This window comes from Nannospalax galili, unplaced genomic scaffold, assembly GCF_000622305.1.
Source record: "Nannospalax galili isolate Female #2095 unplaced genomic scaffold, S.galili_v1.0 scaffold307, whole genome shotgun sequence".
Lineage (NCBI taxonomy): Eukaryota > Metazoa > Chordata > Mammalia > Rodentia > Spalacidae > Nannospalax > Nannospalax galili.
In genome coordinates this window covers 4,827,466-4,841,238 of record NW_008359625.1, presented here as the reverse complement: position 1 = coordinate 4,841,238, position 13,773 = coordinate 4,827,466, and the positions used below count along the sequence as shown (strand labels likewise).

The window sequence follows — 13,773 nt, the reverse complement described above, 5'->3', positions numbered from 1 at the left end:
TTATGAATCCCTTTCTTAGCCATCACTTCCATCTAAGAAAACCTTTGAAAAAAGCTTTTCCTGTGTGTAACAAAAGATCTCATTTACCCCTTTTCCTTTCTCTTCAGAGGAGTTTATTGCCAATGAGGATCCAGTCATATGAAAATTTCTTTTTCCCAATCTTTGTCATTCCATTCATGCTGTTTCTAGAAAAGTGTAATTCATATCCGTAAGCACTCGAATAGTAGAGTAAGAAACAAGTGGCTCTCTTACCATTAAATGTCTGCTGTAAATGTGTCGGCAGAGGTGAGTGGGAAAGTGTTGCTGCGTGCTGAGTTCCTGGCTGTAAACTCTTTAGTAAATCTGAGGGGAAAACAGACTTGTCAGTCACCTTTAAGATTTGAGCCCTCTTAGATCAAACCTGAAAATAGCCTGTCTTATCTAATGCCAGCACAAACCCTGACTCCAAGTGCCTTCTAACACTAGAGCACATACATTTTAAAAGCTGACTTGTATAAATGGGGACCTGTGTATGCTAAGGAACTCCCAAACTTTGACATTCTCTTATAAAATTCATTACAATAGAAGTGTGGTATAGATAGTTCATCTATTCACTTTAAAATTCCAAATAAAGTCTCAGGGTTCAGTAACTTAAGAGATGAAATAAACTATTTTTCTTTGAAAAGATAATCTTAGTCTTCCTTAACTGCAGCTGGCTATGCTCATTCAGAATCAATTCACTGGTTCCCTTTCTGTCAAATCAGAAAGCCAGGCAGCAAAGAGCCCCACTTACTGTGAGTTAGGCTGTGATGGAAAGCTGCTGAGGTAGATCCTGAGGTGGTTGTCACTCCAGCTGTGTCCGTTCCAAAGCCAAGTAGCTCCAAGGGAAACTGGAAGGGCATGGTCACTGGAACAAGGCCACCCAGCATCCCAAAAGGAGTCACATTTTGATTTGTTACAGACAAAGGTGATGTCATGAGAGTCAGAGGTGAGGCATTAGCCAATAATGATGCTCCTGCTGTGGACTGTGCAGAAACCAGGGGTCAAAATAGATAAGAAATAAAGTATTTCACCTAAATTGATTTACTCAACATCTTCATGGATGCAAGATTGTGTTCTTTTATTTGTTCTAACAATCATGAGAAAGAAACTGACACAGAGGTGAGAAATATATTTAAGAGTTAACCAAAAATGAATGAAAATCTGCAAATGCCATTAAAAATTTTTGTACTCAGCGCATCCTCAGCACCGTAGTTTAATGCTCATTCTCTCCCAAGCCTTGAGTTCCATTCCCCTTCTCTACTTCTGCTCCAAGTCCACAGACCTGAGTCACTAGGAAAGAATTCCAGTCAAGTTCACTGGGACTAAACACTCTTGACACTCTCCTGTTTGCTTCAGCCTGCAGCTGCTGCTCCTGACTGCTGCTCTTCTTTGTCCTTCCCTTACCTGTCCTTCCCCAGGACGATAACTGATAACTGACTGATAACTGCCTGACTTATGCCAAAAGGAATCCAACAGCTAAGACTGACCTTCTAGATTTTCTCTGCCATCTCAGAGACCCTTCATTCTTTTTAAAAAACTTCACTGTATTTCTGCATCCTTCTCAACCTCTAGTATTAACCCAAGATTATTTGTATCCCTTTTTATCAAACTTACTGAATGACAGCCTCCACTTTCCACATTTCCCTTTTTATCAAACAACAGCCTCCATTTACCAAATGACAGCCACCATTTACCAAATGACAGCCTCCATTTACCAAATGACAACCTCCATTTTCCACATTTGTCAAGAACTGCTGAAAGCTGGTTTCCATTACGCTGCTTTTCTGAAATTACATTCTCTAAGGTAATTCAACAATGTTTTCCTACAACTCCTTGTTTGCTAACATTGGTGAACTACGGGAAGCTACTTAAATATACTTCTTGAGCTAATTCAATTCCTTAAACTACATTTTATTAACTAAACAATTTTCTACTTTCACATCTTTCACATGATGTGCAGTTATCAAACATTTAATATTACCCAATTTTATCATTATCAAATATAATATACTACAGTTCTGCCACTGGCAGTTTTCTTTCATTGCCTTACTTTACCAAATCCAGACTTCTCATAAGCCAAAAAATTTATGGTCTTAAGTTTGTTCAAGAAAACTGTATTTTTAAAGTTTCTATTTTGGATCTAGAGAAATGGCTCAATGGTTAAGAGCATTTACTACTCTTCTACAGAACTGAAGTTCGGTTCCCAGCACCCACTTTGGGTGGCTTAGAACAGTCAGTAACTCCAGCTCCAAGGGATCCAATGTGCTCTTCTGGCATCTGAGGGCACCTGCACCCAGGTGGCATACACATACACACACACACACACACACAAACACACACAAACATAAATAAATACAAAATCTTTTAAAAAGTCTTATTTAGGGCATGGTGGCACATGCCCTCAATCCCAGCACTTGGAAGGCAGAGACAGCTGGATCTCTGTGAGTTTGAGGCCAACCTGACCTACACAACAAGTTCCAGGCTAGGTAGAGCTACACAGTGATACCCTGTCTTATAATAATAATAATACACATTAGTCAATGTTGGTTTTATGTGTTATTTCTACTAAAATACCTTATTGAGGGCTGATGTTTTGCTTATCACACAGGGTGCCTTACTGTGTAGCTGAGGCTGTCCTACAACTCACTATGTAATGAAAGCTGACCCTGAACTCTTCTCAAGTGTTGTGATTACAGGCATGTGCCACTACACCCAGTAAGGGCTGAAGGTTTTATTTCTTAATATATAATATATACAATTTTCCTATACATACATGGCATTTAAATTTTTTTTAAATACACTTACGGGTCCATACCACTGCTGAACAAAAAATATCACATTCCAGAAGTCTTCTATTCTGGTTCCACCATCTTTTGGATCCTCTTCTCCCATCTCCTGTGTTATCACTGACATATCTAACCATAGTTCTGGCCATTCATCTATCTCAAATTTAATAAGTGAACCTAAGAGTTTAGTGAACATCACCACTTAGGTATCTGACACTCAACTAGTCTGACATGTCCAGACTGGAATCACCTTCTCCAACCAGACCTCCTACTCTGTACTGACTGCCATTAGCAGCACTCCTTTCCCATACACCCAGGCTTGCAACCTTAGTTTGCAGGCCTCATAAATGAGGGACAGATGAGCTCAGAATCAACAAGCCTGTTCCTCCTCCAAAAGAAACTTTTATTTTCATGTCCCCACCCCCACCCCGTTCCCAGAAACTTCTTAAAATACTAATCTCTACCATTTTGTTTGCACTTGATGAGATTTTAAAAAAATATATTTTTAAATTTAATTTTATTTTTACTTATGTGTAATGAGTGCTATGCATTTTGCCTGTGTCATGCAGTACCCACAGAGGACAGAAGAGGGTGTTGGATCCCTGAGAACTGGAAATACTGATGGTTGTTAGCTACCAGGGTGGGTGCTGGAATTCAAACCCAGCTCTTCTCCAAGAACAGCCAGTGCTCTTAATCACTGAGCCATTTCTCCATCCGATTTCATAAGTTTTTAAATTTGCCAACCCTTCTCTCTACTCTGCCATCCACGATATGAAGTGGATAGATTTAGGAAAAAAGAAAACAAAACACAAAGTTAGAAATAATGCCATAAATCAAAAGGACAGAAAGAATCCTGTATAAGTTTAAAAATAAGCAAGAGTTGCTCCTTTGTAATCATATTGTAGCCTTAAGATGGAGTCTCCAAGGCTGTGCCCATTAGATTCCCTTAGTGAGAAACACTAAATATCACTAAGGAGAACTATTAAAGTTTTTCTGAAGAGTCTATTTGACACATTAAAACAGAAAAGATAAATTGGGGCAAATTCCAAAACTTAAAAAAATTGAGTATCAGCAAAAAAAAAAAAAAAAAAAAATTATACTAAAACTTAACATTTTATACTTCCTAAGATTTTCCAAATACATTTTTGTTTATGAATCTAAATTGAAACACTAGGTAATTCAAATGTTACATTAACATTATAAATATCTCTCCTCTAAGAGACAGATCTTTCAGAAGTAGAAAATCCTATTGTTGTAACATTCGGGAGCATAGAGGGAAGCAGTCCACACTGACTAGATGAGCAGAGTAACATTTCAGAACCGAACACATTCTCCATCCTCTCTCCATTTTACTCTTAGGGGAAAATACAACCACGTTATGTTTTATTGAGCATATCTGTCTCCTATTTACTGAAACACCCAGAGTAATATTTTGAATGTAACCATATCATTCTCCTGATTAAGGTCACCCTCCAACAGCTTCCCATTCCACAAAGATTAAACTCCAAAGTCCATATTGTTGCCTATGAGGTCCTCCTTTACCCAGTGCTGGTTCCCATGCTTTGCTCATACAACTTTGATCTCAGGTTCTTTCCCACTTTAATGTCTTTACATTGCTAAAGTTTCCTCTAGCCTGGGTTGATTTTTCCCTCTTCCTTCCACATGGCTGTGTTCTGTTCTTTCAACTTTTAGTTGGCTTAAATATTACTTTCTGTAAGAAGCTTCCTCAGTCCCTGCTGCATATTAGCAATAATCTATATTTACCCTGTTTTTATATAGCACTTATCATTTAAAAAAATATTTTAGCTGGGCATGGTGGCGCACGCCTTTAATCCCAGCACTCAGGGGGCAGAGGCAGGCGGATCTCTGTGAGTTCAAGGCCAGTCTGGTCTACATAGTGAGCTCCAGGACAACTGGGGCTACAGGGAGAGCCTGTCTCAAAAAGCCAAAAAAAAAAAAGGATTATTTTATGTGTATGCCTGTATTGCCTGCATGTAGGTAAGTGCACCTGTGTCACGCAATGCCCACAGAGGGCAGAAGAGGCTGTCAGATCCTCTGGAACTGGAGTTATGGACAGTTGTTAGCTGCCATGTAGGTGTTGGGATTTGAACCCGGGTCTTCTGCAAGAACAGTCAGTGTTCTTAACCGCTGACCCATCTCTTCAGCCCCAGCACTTGTCATTTTTATAAAAAGAACTTGTGTTCAGCTTCGCTTCCTACCTAGAATCCATGTTCCATAAGAGCAAGGGTAGTATGCTGCTTATCCTGGTTCCCCAGCATGTAGGAGAGAGCCTGACACATTTGCTTAAGGAATGGATGGTTTTTTGAATTATGAAGTGGCAAATACAGGATCACAGAAAGTAAGCTGAAGAGCAAGAAAGAAGAAATTCTTGGGTGGAAAGTCATTAACTACTATTTGAACCAAGAAAGATTTTAACTTTCACCCTCTGTTAAAGTACTTGTCATTTTTCACTAAACAAATAAGCAGGTAGGACTGCAGATGCCTTTCAGGAGGTGAAGGCTTCACCGGCAATGTGCCCCAGCAGGACTCTCCTAGAGAAGAATATCTGCTTCAGCGCCTGAGAGCATCAGACATGATCAAGAGGTTGGAGGCAGCTGAGACAACTGAGAGATGCAACCTTACATTCACAAGGGTAGAGACGACCTTACTCAGTCTTTGACTTTTTCATCAATCAAACCAGTAAGACAGAGAACAACAGATAAGATATGAAGGCAGGACTCTGGGGTCTCCAAGTCATAAGGCCATTTGGGAGAGGAAGAGCACCAGGAGGAACAGTTACTTATCAGAAACAGAAAATTCTGCCGTATGGCTTTCTTGCTGACATTGTTAGACAGTGAATGGATTCTTTTGAGATAAATGACACTCAGGTACAAGAAGGTCTGGTAGATTCTGGAGATGACAAATGATAAAGGAAGATTTAACTACATACTCAAAGGCAAGGAAATAAGCAAAAGTAAGAAAAAGAAAAAAGTCACTTCCAACTCTAGGAAACGCCTCTAAAATTTTATAATAAACAAATGAAGGCATGGCTGTGATACTTAAATTAACACCATCATGGATTTAACCAAAATTTGATTACTCTTTCAGCAAAATAGTGCAACTATAAGAGACTATACTTAACACCATCATGGATTTATCCAAAATTTGATTACTCTTTCAGCAAAATAGTGCAACTATAAGAGACTATACTTAACACCATCATGGATTTATCCAAAATTTGATTACTCTTTCAGCAAAATAGTGCAACTATAAGAGACTATACTTAACACCATCATGGATTTATCCAAAATTTGATTACTCTTTCAGCAAAATAGTACAACTATAAGAGACTATACTTTTTTTATAATAAAATAAAAAGATAATATAGTCCTAAAATTCATCCAAGTAAGAGTTTTTCATTCATTACTCTTGCTCAGTGCTAGCTAGGCATGGTAGTGTGCACCTACAATCACAGCGCAGGGAGCAGAGGCAGAAGGCTGATGCTAAGGAGGAGGATATGGGATGGGGAACTGCCTCTTGGGTTAGAATTCTTCCATTTATCCTTTGATCAATTAAAGATTCATTTTAGAGTCAACATTTTGTAAATACAAACAGTAATAAAAACTATTTCCCAAACAGTATCTATAGTTAAAAATTTTAACAAATAACCCCCAATATCAATGCAATTTTGTTATTTACCCCCCCCCCCCCGAGACAAGGTCTATCTTGGCTAGGCTGGTCTTGAACTTCTGGGTTCAAGTGACCTGCCTGCCTCAGCCTCCCCAGTGCTGGGCTATAGGTGAAGAACATACCACTCAGTTTTATTATGTATGATGAAAAAAAATGGAAATAAAACAACAATCAATCTAAGATTTCAACAGATAAAGTGCCAGTAAAATAAATTTGTTCTATATTAGAATGCATTCCTAAACCAATTTAAGTGGAAGAATACTAATTTGGTATTAAATGTGTTTCGAATACAAAGCCTTATACTATACTGAACTGCACGGAGCCTCTATAATTAGCAAGAGGAAGACTTCATTACGTGTTCATATTCCACAAAAATAAGAGGGAGTACAAAGTTAAAGCAGTTCCTTAGACGACTCATTCCATAAGTCATAAAGTCATGTTCTCAAAGAATATTTAGGAACCCAAGTACTTGCATATCATAAAATGTCACTTTCTTTTTAAAGAGTAATTTAAAAAAATTTTTTTAAATTTTATGTCTATGAGTGTTCTGTCTGCAGTATGTAAATACACCATGTGTATGCAATGACCGGGGAGGCCAGGAAAAGGCATCAGATCCCTTGGAACTGGAGTTAGATGGTTGTTAGCTACCACAATGTGGGTGCTGGGAACCGAACCCAAATCCTCTGCAAGAGCAGCAGGTGTTCTTAACCACTGGGCCAGCTCTTCAGTTCCAAATGTTATCTTTTAAAAAAGCTCATTATATAACATATTATGTAAGAAAGCTTCTTAAAAAGAGCTTTAAAAAAAAGCCTGTATGCGGGGCGTGGTGGTGCATGCCTTTAATCCCAGTACTCGGGAGGCAGAGGCAGGCGGATGTCTGTCAGTCCAAGGTCAGCCTGGTCTACATAGTGAGTTCCAGGACAGCTGGGGCTACAGGGAGACCCTGTCTCAAAAAGACCAAAAATTAAGTAAGTAAATAAATAAATAAATAAATAAATAACAATAACAACAAAAAAGCCTATAGATAAAAAGTGGTGGGGATAGGTGGCTTTTATTCTCTTGTCTCTAAATTTGCTTACAGAGAACATTTATTATTTCTAGGAAGAAAAAATGTTAATGAAAACAAATCATTCGTGTGAAGGGCAAATCTCAAAATGCAAACAAGGTAGAAAAACAAACAATAGAAGTCAGAGTGACAAAATATATGAAAAATAAAGACATATCCAATCAGGTGTGGTTGGTGGTGGCAAGCCTATCCGGCACTTGGGAGGCTCGAGCAGGAGGATTTCTCCAAGTCTATGACTAGCCTGACTACACAGTGAGACCCTGTCTGAAAAAAAAAATTAGTTTTCAAAACAACCAAAGATAATGATAAGGCTGGGTGTGGCAGCACATGATGCAATCCCACACTTTGGTGACAGGAAGGAGTATCAGAAGTTCCTGGCCAGACAGGTCTACAGACCAATACCCTAGCTCAACAAAACCCAGAACAAACCTAGGATAAATGAATTAGAAACAATCATCAGACATATAATAGAATAAAATAATGTTTTATTTTAAAAAACTCTTAAAATTACATTTATTCATATGTGTGTGGGAGGGGGAGTGCACATGACATGACACGCATGTGGAGGCCAGAGGACAGCTTGCCGGAGTTGGCTCTCTCCTTCCACCACCTGGGTCCCCGGGGATCAAACTCAGGTCGTCAGGCTTGCTGGCCCAGAATAAAATATTCTTGAGCTGAAAAAGTAGCCACGTCTGAGACTCAAAAGGCTTATAATGGTCTAAGTACGAAACTAATGAAAACTAGATACTAACCTTGCTATAGTCTAAAGACACTGGAATGAAAAGGAGAAAGGAAAATTTTTCATTTCAGCCCAAATACATTACTTCTAAAGGGGAAAACAATAATCAGTACAGTCTCAGCCTTTTCTATAATCCTCAATACTAAGGAAGGTATTTGAAATAGAGGTTAGTAACCCATAAAGTCTATCCTCATTTATATGCGACAGCACTGAAAGAACTAATCAGCTGTGCAAAAGTTAAAGTGAGAAACATTTGTGTCTCTTCTAGCAAAAATTCCTTGAGTGAAGCACTCAGTTGATGGAGAGACAAGTTTAAATTAAAAACTCAGATTGGGAAACCAGTATAAAGGTCTATCACCACTAAGCTCAGAGAGAATTATATATTAAAAAGTTAATGCAAAATAAAAATTTTGATAGGACAAATGGTCAAAGAAAAATAAATGTATAATTTGATTAAATAAAAGAATGGCTGGCAGAAGGTGAGGAGACCAATGAGCACATGTTAAATTCCAAAGTCACTACTAACACTTTTTTCTTGATTTGGATGAGACAGTTTGTATGGTTTTGTTTGTTAGTTTTTGCAACAGGGTCTCATGTAGCCAAACCTGGTCATGAACTTGCTGTGTAGTCAAGGATGACTTTGAACTCTTGATCCCCTGGCTCCACCTCCTAAGTGTTGGGACTGCAGGAATGCACCACCATGTTTAGCTAAGTGATATCGTTTAATATGCACTTGAGTTTTTTTTTTTTTTTTAAAGAAAGGTCACAGAGTGATTTTTTTTTTTTTAATGCTGGGAACTGAACCTAAGGTTTTATACATGCTAGGCAAACTACTACTGAGCTAACAACCCCCCACCATCCCATCCCACCTTCAAAAACATTTTTAACTGGGTATGTTATACAGCCCAGACTAGTTTAGAACTCCTTACACGTAAGTCCAGGCTGGCACTGATCTTGAGATCCTCCTGCCTTAACCTTCCAAGTGCCATGATCATAGATGTAGAGCACCACACACCCAACCTAACACGGTACTTGGTTAGAAAAAAAAACAAATTCCAACGAAAACCTCACCCAGCACTATGATGTCAACATAGGAACATATCATGTCCATAGCTGTAATTAACACACAATATAATAAATACATGTCAATATATAAGCTCATTAAATGGCTCACAGAAAAGTTTATACACTCTTACATTTATCACATGAATGCACAGCATATACATACCTGCACACTGGCTGTAACCACTGAAGACCCTGAGGCAGAGGATGGTCTATGTGGAGTAGACAATGGTTTAGTAGCACCCTGTGTTCCACCTCCTGTTCCCCCAGATAGACTAGTCCTATTAGCTCCATTTGAGTTAAGGTTGCTACCCCTGCTGGCAGGTACATTCATTGCAATTCCACTCAAGCTGTTCTTCCCAACAGTTCCAGGGGATGATGAGTTTGTTAGTTTTGAAGGGGCCTGAAGAGCTTTTGTAGACGGAAGGCCAGAAGTGCGATTTGAGGGCAACAAATTCAGAGTGGGAGACTGTCTGCTGATGTTCATTCCACCGGGCTGCTTATGGACTGGGCTATTACTAGTGGAGTGGCTACTCTGGGCTACTAGTGCATTTGGACTGGAAGAACTTGGGCATACATTGGGTTTGGGTGCTGGGTTGGATTTAGAAATAAGTTTAGTTGATACTGAAGGCTTAGCTGACAGAGAGGGCTTGGGTGAGGGAGAAGGCTTAGGTGAGGGCAGAGGTTTGGGAGATGTGGCAGGTTTGGGAGATGCGGCAAGTTTAGGGGATGCAGCAATTGAGAAGGGAGATTTGAAACCCTGCGTGGAGATTTGTGATACCATAGCCTTGGCTAAATAGTTACTGGAGGTAGTGGTGCTTGGTGCTGTCCTAGAAACCAGGGGATGGGACCCCTGAGAACCATTTCCAGGTGATGGGGTAGACAAGGGGAGGCGATACATAAGTGGCTTATCTGAAGTCTTGAGTAGTGGGGATGAACAGGAAAGCTGGGGGTTATTACTTAATTTCACCACTGGGTTGGTCTGCGATTTACTAATGGTTGCTTGTAATGGAGACACATAGTTCTGTTGGACAGCTGAATGCTGGTGCACCTTTGTTATTTGTGTTAATGAAGAAGCATCTTGGGCCTCTGATGTTCCCAGAGCATGAGAGGAGGCAGCAACTTGGGCTTGGGTAGAGGAGATGTGAGTCTGTGAAGAGGAAGAAGCATGTATCTGGCTTGACCTTTGCAGTCCTTGTTGGAGCAGCCTGGCTGGCAAAGGTTCTAAGGAAACTTTAGGGTTCTGAATTGACGAACCAGCGATAAGGCCTGAAGAGATGCCAGTATGAGCTAAATCCTGGGGTTTCTTTGGTACTGGCCCTGTGTGACCAGCAATAAGACTTGATGAATGTGTGGTCTGAGTAGAATCTAGTTTTTTGGGAGTAGCCAGTGGCAGTTTACTCATGATACTTGCTAGTTTTTCTTCTCTCAGTCCAGGACGAGGTTTTGTAGTTGGCACACTTATCCTTGAACCCACTGTGGGGCCCTTGTTCCCATTGTTGATGACAGCTAAAGCTTCAGAGACCAGATCCAGTGAAGATGAGTGGAAGGAGAGGTCTTCATCTAGTGAGTCATCCAGGCAGATGGTTTCTTGAGCTGGTGTTGAGCTGGAGCTAGCTGAGGCCACAACAGGTGTGCTGGAGCTTGTGGAAGCCACCAAGGATGCAGACGCAGGAGCTTTGGGGTCCTTTTTTGGACTACACTCCTAGCATAAGTAGCATTATATTGGAAAAATACATAAGGTTAATAACAAATTCCAAAGTTAGTTTTTACAGAACTAAGAAATTCTCATGATGACTAAAATTTTTTTACTAGAAATTTTGATTGCAAAAACCAAAGTAACTTTGAAAGTTTCAAGCTCTACTCAGTTATCCTCACAACAGTGTCTGACACACTGCACTTGCCTTCACCAGTCACTACAAGGACCTGGAAATGAGGCTGAAGGATCACGTAGGCCTCAGTGCCATTACTGATGCATCCCACTTCTATGACTACCAGTATCAAATCCTCAGAACTGTTCCAACACCGCCTGTTCAGAAGCCTTTTCCCTCTTCTGGTCCTCAGGCCTCTCTGCCTTTACGTTAGACTACTACCCTTGTCCAGTACAACTTACTGAGATGCTGGCCCTTGCTCTCTACTGTTCTGCATTTCTGCAGCTGCCACCACCAGGACATAGGGAAATCAGTACATCAAACTGTCAGGTCGATCATTAAGTCATATTCTCCACATATTACAATGGAAATCATTTGTAATTTATCAAATATGTGTTTAGTAAGAGCCTGTCTACTGTGAGTAGGTCTCTATGCTAAGAAAACAATAATATTAAAAATTAAAATGTTGGGTAGTTAATAGAATGTTGTATTAAATTGTCTTTAAAAATCAAGGAAGAGATTAGAGAATTACAGTCTGAAATACGTGAAAAGGAGTCCAGCCTAGTCTACATAGTGAGTTCCAGGCCAGCTGAGGCTACAGGGAGACCCTGTCTCGAGAAAAAAAACCAAACAACAACAAAACAATAAAATAAAATAGTCAAAAAGAAAAGGGAAAAAATTTAAGCAGCTCTTTTTGGTTAAGAGAAATATAAAATACCTAATTTCATTTTTAAAAATTTAATTTGTTTATATATGTATGAGTATTTTGCCTGCGTTGTATGTTAAGTATACCAAGTGCAATGCCTGAGAGACCAGAAGAGGGCATCTGATCCCCTAGAAATGGAGTTAGAGATGGTTGTTAGCTGCCATTTGTATGCTGGGAACCCAACTGAGGTCATCTATAAGAGCAGCCAGTGCTCTTAACTACTAAGCCATCTCTCCAGTTCCTAATTTCACTCTTTTTTTTTTTTTTTTTTTTGGTCTTTTTGAGACAGGGTCTCCCTGTAGCCCCAGCTGTCCTGGAACTCGCTATGTAGACGAGGCTGGCCTCTAACTCAGAGAGATCTGCCTGCCTCTGCCTCCCAAGCGCTGGGATTAAAGGCATGCACTATCATGCCCGGCCCTAATTTTTTTTTGGGGGGGGTCTTTTTGAGACAGGGTCTCCCTGTAGCCCCAGCTGTCCTGGAACTCACTATGTAGACCAGGCTGGATTTGAACCCACAGAGATCTGCCTGCCTCTGCCTCCCAAATGCAGGGATCAAAGGCATGAGCCACCATGCCCGGCCCCCTAATTTCATTTTTAAGATAAGAAAAACTATTACACAAATCAACAAAATTATCTCAATGTCTCTATTAGTTCCCTAAAAATAAAACCCCCAAACCCAGAGTCTTATATGCTGGTGTATACAGTCACATCACTTACCTTCAGCACAGTGGGGAAAGAATGGAGAGGAAGGGTCTTTAACATCACCTCCTAAGGTATTACAGAGTGTAAGCTGTTAAGAATGCGGTCACACTCTAACTTCCTTAGCACTTTTTCTAAACTTTCATTCTAAGATCCCCAACTGAAAACCTTACTATCTAGAGGAGAGTAGGTGTATTTGCATTGAGGCCACAACTATTTGCTAAGATAAGTGGATAATGCGTATGAGACACATGCTTGCATGTTTGTCCACGTTAACGTGAACCAATGACATTTACTAAAACTCTGTCATTATAAAGAGCATCAAACTGAGGTGGAGATAGTAGTTATCAGAGGTTATTACCAGAATAAAATATTTTAAACAAATTTTTTTTTGTGGCAGGGTCTCATCCCAGGCTAGCTGACTCTACCTCCTAAAGCTTGGGATTAAAATCATGTGCCATCAAGCTTCATTTATGAGGGTACCGAGGCGTGAACCTACAGCTTTGTGCATGTATGCATGCTAGTAAAGCACTTACCAACTGAGCCATGTCTACAGCCCAACTATGTATTTATTTTTGGTCTTTTTGAGACAGGGTCTCCCTGTAGCCCCAGCTGGCAACCTGGAACTCAGAGATCCACCTGTCTCTGCCTCCCGGAGTGCTGGGATTAAAGGTGTGTGCCACCATACCCAGCAACTATGGGTTTTTTTTTTTTTGGTCTTTTTTGAGACAGGGTCTCCCTGTAGCCCCAGCTGTCCAGGAACTCACTATGTAGACCAGACTGGCCTCAAACTCACAAAGATCCACCTGCCTCTGCCTCCCAAGTGCTGGGGTTACAGGCGTGTGCTACCACACCCGGCTAAGAAATATTTTTAATTTAAAAAAAATTTTTTTTGGAGTGGGGGGGGGGCAGCAGCTGGAGAGATGGCTCAGTGGTTAAGCGCACTGACTGCTCTTGCAGAGGACCCAGGTTTAATTCCCAGCACCCATATGGCAGCTACAAACTGTTTTTAACTCCAGTTCCAGGGGAATCCGAAGCCCTCTTCTGACCTCTGCGGCATTACACGATGCGGGTGCACTCACATACATGCAGGCAATATGCTCATACACATAAAATAAAAAAATAATAAAATA

General features: G+C 40.2%; 1 protein-coding gene across 1 annotated transcript in view; it reads right to left on the bottom strand.

Moving 5' to 3' along the window:
- Ubn2 (ubinuclein 2) overlaps nucleotides 1-13,773 on the bottom strand; it is a 92,869-nt gene that overhangs the window by 14,531 nt on the left and 64,565 nt on the right. Inside the window, exons 14-17 of the mRNA XM_029558846.1 lie at nucleotides 12,659-12,709; nucleotides 9,531-11,069; nucleotides 773-1,004; nucleotides 253-342 (exon numbers count right to left, since the gene is read on the bottom strand). Of these exons, the coding sequence (XP_029414706.1) occupies nucleotides 253-342; nucleotides 773-1,004; nucleotides 9,531-11,069; nucleotides 12,659-12,709 (1,912 nt within the window). The remainder of the gene's footprint in view (nucleotides 1-252; nucleotides 343-772; nucleotides 1,005-9,530; nucleotides 11,070-12,658; nucleotides 12,710-13,773) is intronic.